General features: G+C 46.1%; 1 protein-coding gene across 14 annotated transcripts in view; it reads right to left on the bottom strand.

Annotated features, from left to right (window-relative positions):
• EP400 (E1A binding protein p400) overlaps positions 1-17,283 on the bottom strand; it is a 70,369-nt gene that overhangs the window by 27,838 nt on the left and 25,248 nt on the right. For 8 of the 14 annotated variants that reach the window (XM_075568622.1, XM_075568627.1, XM_075568625.1 and 5 more), the window contains 16 exons: positions 14,797-14,875; positions 14,015-14,070; positions 13,562-13,616; positions 13,091-13,180; positions 12,584-12,694; positions 12,275-12,480; positions 11,386-11,590; positions 9,632-9,768; positions 8,767-8,936; positions 7,227-7,401; positions 6,296-6,432; positions 5,716-5,902; positions 3,638-3,804; positions 2,903-3,063; positions 2,608-2,793; positions 126-287 (listed from right to left, as the gene is read on the bottom strand). In XM_075568622.1, coding sequence (XP_075424737.1) covers positions 126-287; positions 2,608-2,793; positions 2,903-3,063; positions 3,638-3,804; positions 5,716-5,902; positions 6,296-6,432; positions 7,227-7,401; positions 8,767-8,936; positions 9,632-9,768; positions 11,386-11,590; positions 12,275-12,480; positions 12,584-12,694; positions 13,091-13,180; positions 13,562-13,616; positions 14,015-14,070; positions 14,797-14,875 — 2,284 coding nt within the window. The remainder of the gene's footprint in view (positions 1-125; positions 288-2,607; positions 2,794-2,902; positions 3,064-3,637; positions 3,805-5,715; positions 5,903-6,295; positions 6,433-7,226; positions 7,402-8,766; positions 8,937-9,631; positions 9,769-11,385; positions 11,591-12,274; positions 12,481-12,583; positions 12,695-13,090; positions 13,181-13,561; positions 13,617-14,014; positions 14,071-14,796; positions 14,876-17,283) is intronic. The other 6 variants (XM_075568634.1, XM_075568633.1, XM_075568632.1 and 3 more) reach the window with 3 other exon arrangements.

Below are 17,283 nucleotides of genomic sequence, written 5' to 3' on the forward strand. Positions count from 1 at the left end.
GAGGGTCATTTACCAGGAATAAGAGGGTGAAGCACTGCATTGTAATTTGTTGCTGATCTCTTTGCCTCTCTCTGTACCCCCATTCTTTGGACTGTACCCTTGGCCCCCTCTTTGGGTGGGATTACCTTGCAGCTGCAGTGGCTGGCCTGCAGTGAGCTGACGCAGCTGGCTCTGGGACAGGGTGAATTTGTTCCCTTGGAACTGCAGAGTGACCGGAGTCTCGGGCTGGGCTATCCTGCCTTGGGCTCCACCGGCAGCCAGCTGAGCGATTTTTACCACCTCGCCGCCTGTGGGAAGCAGTCAGTAACAGATCACAAAGTGTTTCCCGAACGTGGCTAGGGGAATGGGTTAGTACAGGGGTGCTCAACTCCAGTCTTCAGGATAGCCCTGCTTCAGCACAGGTGGCTCAATTCTGCAACTGAGCCTCTGATTGAGCCACCTGTGCTGAAAGCTGAGATATCCTGAAAACCTGACCTGTTGGGAGGGCTTGAGGAGTAGAGTTGAGCAGCCCTGGGTTAGTAGATCAGTGCTATGGAGACAACCATGCAAAGTGAGATCTCATGCATTAAAGTGTCAGAAGAGGGTGTCAGGGGTCACGTGTAACTATCTATTCTCTTGCACAGAAAGCATTTAGAAAAACCAATACTCAAAGAAAAAGCCATTGTAACCCATTCCTTTCCGATACATTCCCTGGCTTTTCAGGAAACAGATATACGCAGCGCAGATGGAAGATGAATTCTTTTATGTTTTATTGGATAAGAATAATAGAGATGCGTGGTAAATTCACTACGAAGCAGATGCACAAGCCTACAAAAACAGAAGCAAAGGTTTAAACATATCCCTCTCAAAAACCCACGAGCTGCTGCCTCTGTAAGATCATTTGAGAAAGACAATGACGACGCCGTCGCAACAGCGCTGACAAAAAACGGAACTTCAAGAACGTAGCGGGGATTCCAAATATCAACTTCACTGCAAAGAGCCGAGTGTGTTCAGCTGTGCGCTCCCTCTTGCTTCATTAGTAAAAACTAACGTAGACACACAAATCCTCAATAGGAGACACAAAGTGAAGCTGTAATCACGGTATTCTTAATGCAGTAACTTCCATTTATTTGAAGGAACAGGGGAGAGTGCAACGTTTGTAGGTCCCATATCATTGCAGGGCCACGCTGGGACTTTGGCAGGGCCCTCTTACCTTGTCTGGGCGGCATCTCCCCCTCAAAAGTCGCTGTGTGGCATCACATTGTCATGGCAACGCGGCGCCACGTGCCATCACAATGGCGTGGCAAAGCAGCGCCATGTGACGTCGCGGCACCATGACAAGGAGATGCCGCCGGACAAGGTAACAGACGGGGTTACCGAGGACCTGCATTCTCCCCCGGAACTTGATGCAGAGGCACCGATGGCGCTGCCATCAAGCCAGACCGGAAACGTTGCACTCTCACCTGTTCCTTCAAATAAATGGACGTTACTGCATTAAGAATACTGCGAGCTCAACGTTACTTTGTGTCTCCTATTGAGGATTTCGGTCTCCACTTTAGTCTTTGCCTAGTTGTGTTGGTCGCACATGTAGACTTGTCCTCACTGAGGCTTTATCCCCCATGTTTCTGTAATAATGATATGATCAGATTCAGCATGTACCTGAACACGTGCACGGCTTACATTTCCCCGCCGCTTGGAGGTAACCCCTTCAACGCCAGAAGGGTCCTGTGACAAACATGCGCTCTGTTCCAAGACCCAACGTGAAATACTTTTAATGCAAGTAAAAAAGGGAGCGGATAGTCTGCGGCGTTGCCATGGATACAGCGTAAACGAAGCAACCACTTCAGTCAAATAACCGGTGCAGCAAAACGCATGACCGGCTTGGGAATGACAGGGGAACCTAACTACTGATTTACTTTTTCTGATGACTTTAGAGGCTGGATCGTGATTTAAAAAAAAAAGTAACTCTACTAGTGCAAGTATCTGTATGTGATACAATTTTGATTTAAAAAAATAAAAATAAAATAACATAATTCAGGAGCAAACATTCTCCCTTTGTCAGGTCACAAGTAAACGGGATAAAAGGCTGGATCATGGAAAGGGGAACAAAGCCGGCCCCTCCCACAGTGATGGGAAAACGTATGAGAAAGTGTCACTTTGAGGCTTTTCATTTATAATATATGCCATTCTCTGCCTTTTACAAAATGGGTTACTAGGCTATAGGGACATGTTTACTAAGTGGTGCAGAGCCGTGAGACACCTGGCGGCCCATACCAGTTGAATGAGCCGCATGGCGTCTTATGGCCTCTCATCTTTAGAACATCTTTTGTCCCTGGATGGATGAAATGATCACACAGCTGAAGGATTAGTGATGCATACACAAGAGCTAAGAAATCAGGCCCGTGTGCAGCCTGAAGGATGTTTTGTCGGCAGGAATCATGCAGAAGGTTAGGCGTGTTAGGTGCGCAAACCGGAAAAACCAAATATGCTGCAGTTTATAGCGAGTGACCAAGGCAAACCTGATTTGTGCACCGTACAGACAATTGAGAGTGCCCTTTGCCTTTTAACCTCCAGCTAGTTAAAGGATAAGGGTAGAGACCCTGAGAGAGAGGGACACTGGGCACTTACTAGGCAACCGTGCCTGGGAAGTAAGCACCAGCCTCTGAGACAGCACAGTGTGTTGGAAGGTGTGCGGGGGAGTCTGGGACTTGCCCACATGTCTCACAGTAGTGGATGGGGGACTGGCTGTGCCAAGTGTCGCTGCCGGCTGCTGTTTTGGGGCGCAGGCAAAGGCCTGACCCAGTACGGAGGAGGCTGCAAACAACAAAGTGGGTTGGTGCGTAAGGTGGCTCGGGGCATCCCAGAGGCACACTGCAAGAGAAGGCTTGGATATGACGGCGACCGCACAACAACCTTCCCTTACCCTGATGAGAGGAGGCTGTAGTGATTGAGGACCTTCCGCGGGCTTGTCCCTGCTGGGTGACGGTAGCTGTAGTTGTGGTCACCACGCGAGCTGCTGGGGCGCTTGGGAAGGTGACAGTTCGTCCATCTGGCTTCTGACCGTACAGAACCGGCTGAAACAACCTGTAGGATTAAAAGCCCATTTCCCCCCAAAATAAGTTTCCGGGAAGACCTTGGCACGATTCTGCGCCAATTTAATAAAAAATAAATAAAAACACATGTCTCATGGACCATACAGCAGCCGTGCTAGTCCCAAGAAGGAGCACCAACGGAAAGCCGTAGGAAATTTACTGTATAGTGCAGGGGTGGCCAACTCCAGTCCACCAAGGGCCACCAACAGGTTTTAAGGCTATCCCTGCTTCAGCACAGGTGGCTGAATCAGTGGCTCAGTCAATGATTGAGCCACCTATGCTGAAGCAGGCATAATCCTGAAAACCAGAGCTGTTGGTGGCCCTTGCGGACTGGAGTTCGCCACCCCTGACATAGAGGGTCACACCGACTAAACGACAAAGATGCTGCACAATTCCACCTCGGAAGTGGCTGCATGAATATGAGATATACATTGTTATATTTGACATGTATACAGTAGACTTACTCGGTGTCCTGGGTGACAGAACGTTTGTTACCGTTCGAGAACAGCCGATGTTACCCCTTCTTTGTAACAGCAAAGCAGAAAGTACCTTCTGGAAGCACGTACCTGCTGGGTTTCATTTTGACCGGGTTGGGTCGGAGCGCCGGCTCAGGGGAGCTGTAAATCTCCTCGATGAGTTTCCTGGTCACTTTTTGTCCAGGCAGCACTTGTGCTTCATAACGAGTCATTTTATTCTCCATCCCGAGCAGGTCGAAAAGGAACAGATCTGCCTTCTGGTGTTTAATAGAAAAGGATTATCGACCTTCTGGCATGTAATATAAGGTGACAGAGGTATTCCCCCGGGACTATAAGGTCTGCCCTGGTGGTGCAATGAAAGCTTTAGGGGTTTAGAACAATCTCTTCTAATACCCTGAAATCAAAGTATGAGTTAACGGTTCAGTACAGCAAGACGTTCTGCACGGGGATGGAGAAAGGACAGTGAGCGCCTCAGTTAAAGAGCAAAGAATTGGGTCATTTGAATTTGAGGGAGTCAGCAAAAACCAACAAGACGACAGCAACACGTGCTCATTCTCGAAAGTTAAATGCAACTTGTTAAAAAAAAAATTTCAACACTTGGCAGCTGTGAACAAATCTCAGAAGCTGATGTGCCGGGTATGAGTGTGGGAGGGACACGTCTGTGTATGAGTGTGAGAGGGACACGGCAGTGTATGAGTGTGAGAGGGACACGGCAGTGTATGAGTGTGAGAGGGACACGGCAGTGTATGGGTGTGAGAGGGACACGGCAATGTATGAGTGTGAGAGGGACACGGCAGTGTATGAGTGTGAGAGGGACACGGCAGTGTATGAGTGTGAGAGGGACACGGCAGTGTATGAGTGTGAGAGGGACACGGCAGTGTATGAGTGTGAGAGGGACACGGCAGTGTATGAGTGTGAGAGGGACACGGCAGTGTATGAGTGTGAGAGGGACACGGCAGTGTATGAGTGTGAGAGTGACACGGCAGTGTATGGGTGTGAGAGGGACACGGTAGTGTATGAGTGTGAGAGGGACACGGCAGTGTATGAGTGTGAGAGGGACACGGCAGTGTATGAGTGTGAGAGGGACACGGCAGTGTATGAGTGTGAGAGGGACACGGCAGTGTATGAGTGTGAGAGGGACACGGCAGTGTATGAGTGTGAGAGGGACACGGCAGTGTATGAGTGTGAGAGGGACACGGCAGTGTATGAGTGTGAGAGGGACACGGCAGTGTATGAGTGTGAGAGGGGCACGGCAGTGTATGAGTGTGAGAGGGACACGGCAGTGAGAGTGACACTACAGTGTATGAGTGTGAGAGGGACACGGCAGTGTATGAGTGTGAGAGGGACACGGCAGTGTATGAGTGTGAGCGGGACACGGCAGTGAGAGTGACACTACAGTGTATGAGTGTGAGAGGGACACGGCAGTGAGAGTGACACTACAGTGTATGAGTGCAAGAGGGATACGGCTGTGTATGAGTGCGAGAGGGACACGGCAGTGTATGAGTGTGAGAGGGACACGGCAGTGTATGAATGTGAGAGGGACACGGCAGTGTATGAGTGTGAGTGGGACACCACAGTGTATGAATGTGAGTGTGAGAGGAACACTGCAGTGTATGAGTGTGAGAGGGAGACCGCAGTGTATGAGTGTGAGTGCGACACGGCAGTGTATGAATGTGAGAGGGACACGGCAGTGTATGAATGTGAGTGTGAGAGGAACACTGCAGTGTATGAGTGTGAGAGGGAGACCGCAGTGTATGAGTGTGAGTGGGACACGGCAGTGTATGAATGTGAGAGGGACACGGCAGTGTATGAATGTGAGTGTGAGAGGAACACTGCAGTGTGTGAGTGGGACACCGCAGTGTTTGCTGGCGCATGCCTGGTCACACACCACTGTAACTCTGCACAGTAACTCACTGTAAACTGTTCATCTACAGTATCAGATTGTAGAGCAGAATCTGCCAATGAAGTTTCACCTGTCTGGGGTCAAACACGACTGGCCGCTAAAAATAAAGCCTTACTGTGTAATGTGAGTGTGATGTCTGCACCTGACTATGCTCACATCCTGGAGGACACACTGTGCCACTTCTACAATCTACTGGATGATTAGCCTTGTATGGGAATTTTGCAAATGTCTGAAGTAACTCAACAGAAACCTGCGTTGCTCTCACCTTCCAGGGATCGTATGCCAGTGCTTGTAGTATCAGCGACGCGGTGCCGTACTGCAGCGCGTCACACACATAGGAGGACCGGGCAGGGCGCGGGTCCACCAGCTCAGGATGATTACAAATTCTCTGCAGCTGCATCAGGACGTGGAGCACGCTGACAAAGTGGCCTCCCTTCAGGGCATCCTGCGTCCTGGGCGAAGAAGAGGACACTTCATTGTTTATGCTCTTCAGAGCTGGTGGAGTTAGTGACGCATCGCAGAGCAAATGTTACTTAGAGCAGTGGTTCTCAACTCCAATCCTCAAGATCCCCCCCCCCCCTCAGGTCAGGTTTTCAGGATATCCCAGCTTCAGCACAGGTGGCTCAATCAGTGGCTCCGTCTTTGACGGAGCCACTGATTGAGCCACCTGTGCTGAAGCAGGGATATCCTGAAAACCTGACCTGTGGGGGGGGTCTTGGGGACTGGAGTTGAGAAACAGACATGGGGAATAAATCTGTGATCCCAATGCAACTGGCCAAATTTCCCCCTGAAAAGCTTTTCCACTATCAGACTGGCGTGAGCCTGGCCGTGTGGCGGTCTCATACCCTGGCTGCAGAATCACATCCTCATACAGAGCCCTCTGACGGTTGGAAAGACGGCACTTTAGAACATGCTCGTATTTTTTGGTCAGCTGCTTTTCCACATCTCTCTTTGACCGCCGTAAAATGAAAGGCTGGACTGTCTGAAAGAGGCAAAAGAAGTCATCCTAAAGAAGGGACTGAAATATATATGTCGTCATTATTGTGTTCAAGACCAATAAAAACAATCTTTAGAAAAAAATAACTAATCTATTGTACCTATTATTGTGCACCTAAACAGGGCCTTACATTTGATTTTATGTTTCATTATATTCGGCTGCATAGAGATTCATGTTTTCACTATCTGAAAATATACTCAGCGCAGCATTTATATCTGCCAATATTTACTATGCAATACACTGTACTGTCACTGCCAGCAGGGAGCTACAGTATGCACACAGCTCTCATAAGTGACAATATCTATTTTAATTAGAAGAACATTTGTAAAACATAACGAGCATTGCCTTTCTAGGTATTATTTCCACAATGAAGGATTGTTGCAGTTTAATTACATTTACACATCGATTAACCCCAGAAGGTATGATTCTGAAATGTCTTAAATAATGCTGTTTTATCTGATAGATACAGGGGTGGGCAAACCCAGTCCGCAAAGGGCCACCAACTGGTCAGGTTTTCAGGATATCCCTGCTTCAGCACAGGTGGTGCAATCTTCGACAGCCACTGATTGAGTACAGTCCCTGCTTCAGCACAGGTGGCTTAATCAGTGGCTCAACCTGTGCTGAAGCATGGATGTCCAGAAAACCTGACCTGTTGGTGGCCCTTGAGGACTGGTGTTGTCCACCCCTGGTATAGAATATTAAGTGTCTGGTCAAACCTGTCTCCAAGGATGACCTGACTCGCACATGGTATTAAGCTGAAGCAGCTGAAACGGACTCACCCTGTGCAGCCTTATGACAAGCTTGTGACAGTAGTCCTGGTTTTCCTCGCTGCTGGCTTTCACTGGGTAATCCAGGTACGCCTTGGATATTCCTGGGATTAGGAAGTGCACCATGGTCCAGAGATCCATCAAAGTGTTCTGCAGCGGGGTGTCCCTGAGAAGCAGCCGGCGCTGGCTGCAAATAAAAGTGCGTTCATCAATACAAAGAAAGGGAAGGCGTCGTGACATGGGGGAGGGCACCTCTCTCTGATCACGGTGCAAAGGAAGGAGGGACGTTGCAGCTGCCGGTGCGCTAATACAGGGGTGTGCAAATTGGGGGGCGCGGGATTTTCCAGGGGGGGCGCTGCAGTTGCAGAGACCCTGCGCTCTTCCACAAGGCATTTTAATTAAATGCCAGGGGAGGCGTGAGGCTTAGGGTTACGGCTTCTGCTCTCGGCCGGCTCTTCGGCGACGCGTCGCCAAGACAATGCAGTGTCATTTGGGTCAAATGGCAATGTGTTGCCATGGCAACGCGGCGTCACATGACGTCGTGACATCAAATGACTCCGCCGAAGCCTGGAAGCAGGTAAGGAGGGGCGGCGTGAGCAGGGGGGGGGAGCACAGACAGGGGGCACGAACTAAAAAGTTTGCGCACCCCTGCGCTAATGAATACCGCCCGCTCCTCTTCTTACCCTCGGAATTGAGCACAGGAGGGGAGCGGGGCACTATTCATGTGCACACTGTCATGTAACAGGTGACTGAGGAGAGTAAGAAGTGGCTCTAACCCGCGGAAAGCAACGTTCCCGCACACTCTGCACCGGGGTAAGAGGGGGGGTGGGTTACTGGGCCCATCCGCTGCCACTGGAGATTTCCACAAGTCCCGAGTCCGACCCTTATCAGGTCTGCATGGCATAGGGGGGGGGAGGAGAGCAGAGGCTGGGAGTCACACGTGAAGCCCCCGCGGGCCGTTTACAGCCCACGGGTCGTGTGTTTGTTAGATTGTAAGAGCTTAACTTACATTTCTCAGTTTGCCTCTTAAATCATCTTTCGTATGATGAATATATCCGGCAAACTGCGTGATATAAAATACTTTTTAAGTGCGAATAAAACCGGCCTTTTAATAACACCCCCAACACCAAGACTTGGAGAAGGTGTAGCACAGGGGTGACCAACTCCAGTCCTCAAGGGTCACCAACAGGCCAGGCATTGGGGATATCCCTGCTTCAGCACAGGTTGCTCAATCAGTGGCTCAGTCAGAATGAATGAGCCACCTATGCTGAAGCAGGGATATCCTTAAAACCTAACCTGGTGGTGGCCCTTGAGGACTGGAGTTGGCCACCCCTGGAGTAGCATAATGCTTGAGATGATGTTCTCCAATGTACAAGTGCCTGGGTTCAATTCCTACTTTGGTCATCTGCTCTTTGTGGGATATTTGGCCAATCATTGTCTCTCTCTGCGCCTTCCACGGATGTACTTTTTCTGTTTCATAAAGAATGCCATTGTTGGTCAAGCAACATGTTACCAAGCCTCTTCCACAAAAAACATATTTAAATCACAAAACCTTGGTAGATTGAAGACCGCTTCCCAGTGCTTCTCCGTCATGTTTCTGATCTGCTGCACTTCATCCAGCACCAGGTACTTCCATCTCATCTTCATGAAGGCCTGGTGGCCCTTGAACAGCTGCTTGTACGAGGTGATGCAGACGTTGAAGCAGTTGGGCTCCCCCCACTCCTGCCACATGGAGTAGAACAAAACAAGGCAATACAAGCTTTGCAGGATACAAACAATGCAGCTTCACCCCAGCTCGTCAAAGCTTTATTTAACTGAAAAGATCATCTTGGTTTTGGAAATTCTTGAGATTTAGGATTAAATGGTCTAGTACAGGTGCGCCGACGAGTATTCTAAAACTTGCCTAGGAAAATCTGGGGCTATCACCAACAAGGCCCAGGTACATGCTGGGTACATGCTGCATCATTTCAGTGACATTTCTGCAGGCAGACTAATGGCCCATCGGATTAACACAGCAGGGTCCCTGGCAGTCCCATTTAGTTAGAATGGGACTGCCAGGGACCCCCGCTGTCAATCCGATGGGCCATTAGTCTGCCTGCAGAAATGTCACTGAAATGTTGCAGCATGTACCCAGCATGTACCCAGCATGTACCTGGGCCTTGTTGGTGATAGCCCCAGATTTGTTTTAGAATACTCGTTGGCGCTACTGTAGATATCAGGTCAAGTTGTGTGTTAAATGGAAGCTAATGGGGACATTTTCATCATGCGTCTCTTAGTACCACTGTATCAAGGACACACACACACACACACACAATACAGATGTATCAAACTTTCCTTTCCTGTGTTTGTCTGTGTATGTTCTGTTCAGTTACACACGAGCTGATCGGATTGTTATGGTGACGTAACCAATGCAATACCTGTCTCTTCTTTCTAAGTTCTCTTTGGCTGCCGAAGTATAAAAGGACCTTTAAGCCTGGGCACCAGCGTTTAAATTCCAGCTCCCACTTCAGTATCTTACAGCTCCGCACCACGACCAGGTGCGGCCCCCAGTTACCTGGGAAATGAAAACGGCGCACTGCGTAAGAGACGCAACAGCAGCTTCTGAAATGCTGCAAATCAAAACACTTATCTCCCCTACTTGCATATAATAATGAGGCGCTTGCATCGCTTTGAAGAGGAGTACTTTCCCCACTATTAAATGTGATGTATTGGAACACAAGACTTGTCCATGGGTGAAATGATGGTGCACAGGGCTTTTGAAACCCAGTCTATTTGAAGACAGAGATCTGTACATACACTTAGATACTCAGGGAGTAAATAGATGCCATTTGAGGCATAATTTAGGACACTTTGTATTGCTGTGGGTCTTTGAATTTTGAACCCAGTCCTTCGCTCCATATACAGATTCACCACCTAATGATAATGGAGATTGCTGATGTACAGACAACACTTTAGTCCACTTTAATACTATTTTTGATTGGCACCCTTATTTGTTTTCATGATCAGTTCCCCCTTTCTTTTAGACTATTTGATATAATTAAATATTTAATTTTAATTACATCACCAATTCATTTACATTGTAGAGAGGGCTTTCTGGGATTCTTTTCCCTTTAGGTTTACAATGTATGCACTATGCCATTTGAGCACATTCAATAAATAAATAAATTATATATATATATTTTATTTTTTACCTCTTAGATTATTCTCTATCACGGCGTTACAGGCCATTGTTATCTCATATCTCACATATATGTCTTTTCTTTACACTAATTGGTGATTATGTTTTAGTAGCACTACATTTTATAATTATAAATATATATATACACACACACACACACGTTTAGGCAGAGCAAGGGTATCTGTCTGGTTTGCTTTTGAAACCGCACAGATTTCTTCGAACTACACAACGCGAATAAAATCAAAACCTCAGGAGGTTCGTTCAAATGTTGTCACAACAAAAAACATCTATACTGTACTTCTCCGGAACCGATAAGGTTACTAGAGCCTTGAAATACGAAACAATATTTCAACAAAGAGTTTGGAACAGTTTGCCTCGTACAGTGCCAGAGACCCTGTCTCTGGGACTCTATAAAAACAGGCTCAAGACCTGGTTACCCAGGCATTTAATTAATAAACCACAACCTGTCCGGCGTTTAATAGCTACAGTACCGTCCCATCCTGTATTCCTGACGTTCGGTCTCGTTTATAACATTAAATGTTCTCTTCTTTTTCCCTTTCTGTAACTGTGAAGTGCTTTGAGTCCCATTGGGAGAAAGGTGCTACATCAATAAAATGTTATTATATATCGTTATCACTATCCCGTAGCACATTTTCTTTACCTGAACCAAAGCTCTCACTAAGCAGAAAATGCCTAGTTCTCACTGATGCTAGCACCTCAGGCATGATGTGTTTGGGAAATAATGTTGGTCACAAATGCCAGTGTCAGTGAGATGATGAATAATGAGAATGTTGTGCAAAGTAACAACGGTTTTCTAACTAAACCACAGAGCAGCCCAGACTGTGTACCACCCTCGCATGTCAGCAACGGATATTCTTTTGTATCTTCTGAATGGATAAACCACAAAACCAGAGCAATAGTGAGCACAACACCGACAACAGCCAATGCATCAGTTACACATCTTTGTAACGTGGGTCAGTTGCATTTCCTCACCTTCATTGCCGGCCAGATGTGCCAAGAGAGCGATCACCTGGATGTTCTTGCCCAGCCCGGTCTCATCGGCCAGAATCCCGTTCAGGTTCTTCCTGTACTGCTTCGCTAACCAGTCCAGCCCGATCTGCTGGTACTCCCGCAGACTGCCATGCAGCAGGGAGGGGGAGCTCATTTTCACCTGTACACACAAGTAAAAGCTGGAAAGCTGAAGATCATAAAGAATGAACAAAATCATTTAGTTCGGGGATTCACTAGTTAATATTTCATTGCTGACCAATAGTTTCTCTCGCTGGGCTTTTTAGTAATTACTTATTAAATTAGATGGTCAGTGAAAAGAATAAAATAAACTGTTTTGTGGACAATGCCTTCAATGGGTCATATTTACTAAACGGTGCTTAACTTTAAGGTACCTTATTTTAACCCTTTCGCTGCCGGTGGGCCTGCAATGCTTAAAAGTGTGTCTCTCTTTCTTTTTTTTTAATACTGCAGCAATCTATTTGTATTTTTGAGTCCTTTTGCAAGTATATATAGTAGTTGCCTATTAAATTATGGTTTAATTGCCTGTTGGCAACAATCCTTCTCAACCAACAGAGACGCCATTCACACCTTCATTATGTTAGCCTGCAGTTTACTGCAGAGGACACAGGAAGCAAAATGCCACATTGTATTAGCTTTTCACAGGTGAACACGCTGTTATATTTGGAGTTTATGTACAGACTCAAACACTGAACACTTCAGGATAGAACTGCCTTAAGAAATGACTATTTTATATACAGCCAATTTGAAGGTGGGAAGTTTCTTTTTTTTTTTGGTGCCCAGCAACTGCAATAACCTGAGAAAGAGGAGGTGTGTTTGTAGCCAAAACAAAGTGAAAGGTGAATGTCCTTACTGCAGATGTGATGCGGGCGCTTCCTCTGGGAAGAAGAAGTTCCGCTGTTCTTGCCACCTCTGAAATGTCTCTGGTGTGTTTTCTCGAGCCTAAGTGTCCAGTGCTGGCCCGGTCAGCTGTTCTGTACTGGTCAATACTGAGCAGAGAATCAATAAGCACGGTGTGTTTCTGAGAGCTGAAAGACTCTGCTGTTGGCTCCTCCATTTCTGCCCCCCCCAAAAAAAGAAATAAATGAATGTGTTCAGTTCAGGTCAAGGAAGCCGAGTCAAATAAGATGCTAAAAAAAACGGCGTGGTCAGCCACACATACCGTGGCTGGTACGTTTCTCGTCTTCGTGTTGGGAAGAGGTGCGTGGCCAGTGAAAACTCTCATCATAAGCCCCTTCGTACTTCTTTACCAGATCATCTAGGGACAGATGCGCTACAAGAACAAGAAGCAAATATGCAACGAACCAGCAATCTATGGGCACACTGGTAATAAGTATCTGCAGTTAGAAATACATCAAAGGGATTACTTGAAACCCTGGTTGAAGAAAGTGCATGTTGTAAAAGTTTAAACCCTCATTGACTTTGCGATAGTGTCCCGATTGGCACTATCGTTATTTATTTAATAACCACCAGGGTGTGAAGATGTAAACAAAACAAAAATCAGAGTACAATAAACCAAAATACTGCTCAGGTAATGATAGATTCAACTACAATGAATTCCTCTGCATTTACCAGCACTTGCACCCGTTCTGATGGTCTTCTAACTACATCCCAGAGCGAGAAGCAAAGAAGGCAGAGCGCGTCGTGAAGCCCGGCGGTGAACACGTACCTTCTCGGGCTAATTCAGACAGCTCAGCTTGATGGTCAATGCTTCCTTCTTTCGTCTCCTGCTCCGCTATGGTTTCCTCCTCATCGTCCACTAAATGTAAAACAATGATGTCAGAAAGGAGGTGACACCTGCAAACAGGAGTGGCGGATATTCACGCTGCACTTGGGCCTTCTGCCTATTACAGGTTCTGAAGTAAAGAAAGAGATGGACGGGAATCACAGGCCTTTAGCTTTTGTCCCAAGACCCACCTAATACCTCCACGGTGTACTCCAGGCGATACTTGACTTTGCTTTCTTGTCTGTGTCTGCTCCATCTGATGTACTTATTCTCATATTCCAAATGCACTAACATTGACTCCTGCCTGCCTACATGACCCATGCCACCCTGAAATACTGCAGTTCTGAGAAGAGTATTGGTACAAGTAGCAAAACGATCTTGTTGCCAGTCAAGTAATGAAGAAAATGAACCAACCTTCCCCATCACTCCTGGAGGAACACATTTTTCTCTTTCTCCAAGCTGATGAAACCTAGCAAAGAGTAGCAAACCCTATAAGACATCATGCTCTTTAACTTTACATGAAATCCTAGCTGTGAACTTGTTGTGTTACACGTGTGGGAGAAGCCGGTTCACATACTAGCAACTTCTGGCCATTGGTAAGCCCCCATCTATCTAAAATACATTGACTCTATAAAGTGTACCACAGTATGTAAAGCGATGTGGATACGGTCTTTGCTATAGACTATGGATAAATATTAACGATTACCCATAAACGAAATAATTGCAGGGTAAATGAAAAGTGTTTGGTGCAAATAAAGGTTTGAGGTGCCTGCGGTGTCTCAGAATAGAGAGCTGGATTCACTATATTCTCAAAGGGTTTAAGTTCTGAAGTGAGAAAATGAGGATCATTAGAATTGAATAAGTTACCTTGCTGCTTCCCTGTTCATATTTCACACACGCCTCTTCTATTGCCTTAAGTGGACCTGAAAATCGGTAATTATTAGCCATCAGTCGCTGATCTCCGCCATTTATAGCTTGGACGCAGGCAATACAAGACATAAGTCCTTTTCTGAGAAATGAAATATGTACCTATACCGCAGCTTGGACAGATGCAAAGAGTTTTTTTTTTGTATTACGCTTGATTTAAGGCAGCTGTCATTGGGGACATGCCGTAAAAGAACACGGGATATCATTAAATATACAGGGGCAATGCTGTACAACGTATTAGAGACGTCATCGACTGCCTCCTGATTTTATACAGCAGGTATAAGCTTATAGGGGTCCGAGCTAAAATGGATTAGAAGCAAGAGGTGACTCTGTGTGCTCATGTGCCTGTCATTACCCAGAATCCCTTGCTAAGGTGGAAGCATTGTATTCTACGAGATAATGATGCAAAGACAGAGTTGCAGACCTGTCTGAGACATGTGAAAGTGCACACAAGTGATATTTTTATTTGCTGTACACTGTGCGGTGGAGGGTTTTTGACACTTTTTTACCCACCATAACATATAATGTGTGGTTGAAACCTATTCATGCTTTTATCCAATTCAAAAACTGATCTTTTTCTAAATGTCAGGTGACATTAAAAATTGATACAATCCAGAATAATATAAACACAGAGCAGCATAAAAAATAAAATAAAAGTATAGATTTGTGACGTGTGGGCTACGGTTTATAAGACTGCATGAATACGCATAGAAATGGTTTACCTCTCATCGAGTCCATGTTTAAGTTCAACGCTTTCCTCCTCTTCTCTTGAAACTCCATTTGCAACTTGATTTCCACAACCTAAGATAAAGGATACACCGTGTGGAGAAAGGGCATCTAGCAATAAACTGGGTAAAACTGCATTCAATAAGGAGCAATTCATGGAATTACCTACATGTGGGTTTTGTTTTAAATACATCAGTTCTGTAGTATTAGATAAAACGTACTAATGTTTTTTTTTAATTCTTATTCAACTTTTAAAGCCATTTTAACGAGTTTTAATATCCTGAGCATCCTTTGATTTCTATAGCAGGGTTTAGCAACACTTTCCTGTTTGTTACAATTTGTTGCCAACATTCCCAGCAGGTTGAGCTGCAAACTGTAAGGCTGGGGCCATAGAGGGGGTAGCAGGGCTGAGGCGCGCTGAGGCTGAGGCTGAAATCTGCGCGATTTAATGCCCATGCAGGCGAGCCAGCGGGCGCGATCGGGAGGCGGGGGGAGACTGAGGGAGGCGGGGCAGTGACGTCGCTGGGCCAATCGCCCGCGACGCACTGACGTCAACGTCACGGCGCCGTGACGTTGACGCTGCTCCGCGCTGATTGGATGTTTTCAGCCGACCACGCTCTAAAAAACAGTTTGGCTGTCAGCTGAAAAATCCAACGCCTCAGCACGGCTGCGGACGCTCGCGTGAGCCCCCTCTAAAGACATCCTCATGGAGGATGCAGGGGCGTCCGCACGGCTCAGCACGGACGTGCCTTCTATGGACTCAGCCTAAGGCTGCGCTTATAGTGCCTTGCGACAGCGACACAACGTCGCTCCGATAAAAAAACATTGACTCTGTCGCAAGCGCTTATAGTAAGCGCGACGGCGACGGAGCGATGTCGCGACCAAATATTTTGAAGCCGGGTAAATTTGATTTTTTAAGAGACAGTCGCCACATGTGACTGTCTCCAAACCACAAAAGGGGGGGGGGGGAGATAATTCTGCTCAGCTGAGAATTAATTACTTGCTAGAGAGGTGCTATCAGGGATAATACACATGTATAGAAGGGGAAGAGGAAAGATCCCTAAACGATGCACTCTACTCTACTAAATCAAAATAATAAATTGTTTATTGGTTAAATGCGGTAAACATAGAAAATACTTAAAACCTAAGGGGATGTGCTGTAGGAAATCCTATCTATAGATTTCGCTATTTGTCAAATGGCATAGGTAATTAAACCTTATAGTAGCCAATCATGCTTGATGTATCTTGCAATGAATGTAAAATGTGAAATATAACATCTTCACATAAATACAATGTATACAGTTGCTGAGATAGGTCCCTATAGGGTTATGACATGAGTGTACATAAATCCTGTTGAGTGAGAAAATGTAATAATATCAGGTGGCACTAGTTTAATTACCAATGTGTAGCAATGTCATCAGAATATGCCTGTGTTCTTCACATGGCACTTTTGCCCACACACATAAGCTCAGTGAAATCCCTGTATACGAGTAGCCCCAGTGATCTGTATAATGATCTACCTGAGGATAAACGTTGCCGGATGTACTCACAGCCGCCTGGTGTAACTGCACTCTGACATACACTTGTAATTGTATGAAAATGTCGGGTGTGCGACAGACGCTTAGTAGTCTGTTCATTGTCTGCTGCAATAGAACTATACAGTTTAACTAAGATGTGGGCCACAGATGTGGATCCCACTACCTAGAGTTAGCGGCATTAGGGTATGTTTGTCCTTGTTGATTACTATCTACCACGAGTGAATGCGGAGCTATTTTCATACAATTACAAGTGTATGTCAGAGTGCAGTTACACCGGGCGGCTGTGAGTACATCCGGCAACGTTTATCCTCAGGTAGATCATTATACAGATCACTGGGGCTACTCGTATACAGGGATTTCACTGAGCTTATGTGTGTGGGCAGAAGTGCCATGTGAAGAACACAGGCATATTCTGATGACATTGCTACACATTGGTAATTCAGCTAGTGTCACCTGATATTATTACATTTTCTCACTCAACAGGATTTATGTACACTCATGTCATAACCCTATAGGGACCTATCTCAGCAACTGTATACATTGTATTTATGTGAAGATGTTATATTTCACATTTTACATTTATTGCAAGATACATTAAGCATGATTGGCTACTATAAGGTTTAATTACCTATGCCATTTGACAAATAGCGAAATCTATATATAGGATTTCCTACAGCACATCCCCTTAGGTTTTAAGCATTTTCTATGTTTACCGCATTTAACCAATAAACAATTTATTATTTTGATAGAGTAGAGTGCATCGTTTAGGGATCTTTCCTCTTCCCCTTCTATACATGTCTCCAAGCCAATCAGATTGCACTGCCCGCCCCCTTCGTGACGTCACTGGCCTTGTTGCCAGCGACGTCGCTAAAAACCAAATTATAACTTTTGCTAATGGCGACAGGTGACGTCATCGGTCACGTCGCCAGCACTATAAGCGCGGCC

Source organism: Ascaphus truei, chromosome 13 (assembly GCF_040206685.1).
Source record: "Ascaphus truei isolate aAscTru1 chromosome 13, aAscTru1.hap1, whole genome shotgun sequence".
NCBI classification, from domain to species: Eukaryota; Metazoa; Chordata; class Amphibia; order Anura; family Ascaphidae; genus Ascaphus; species Ascaphus truei.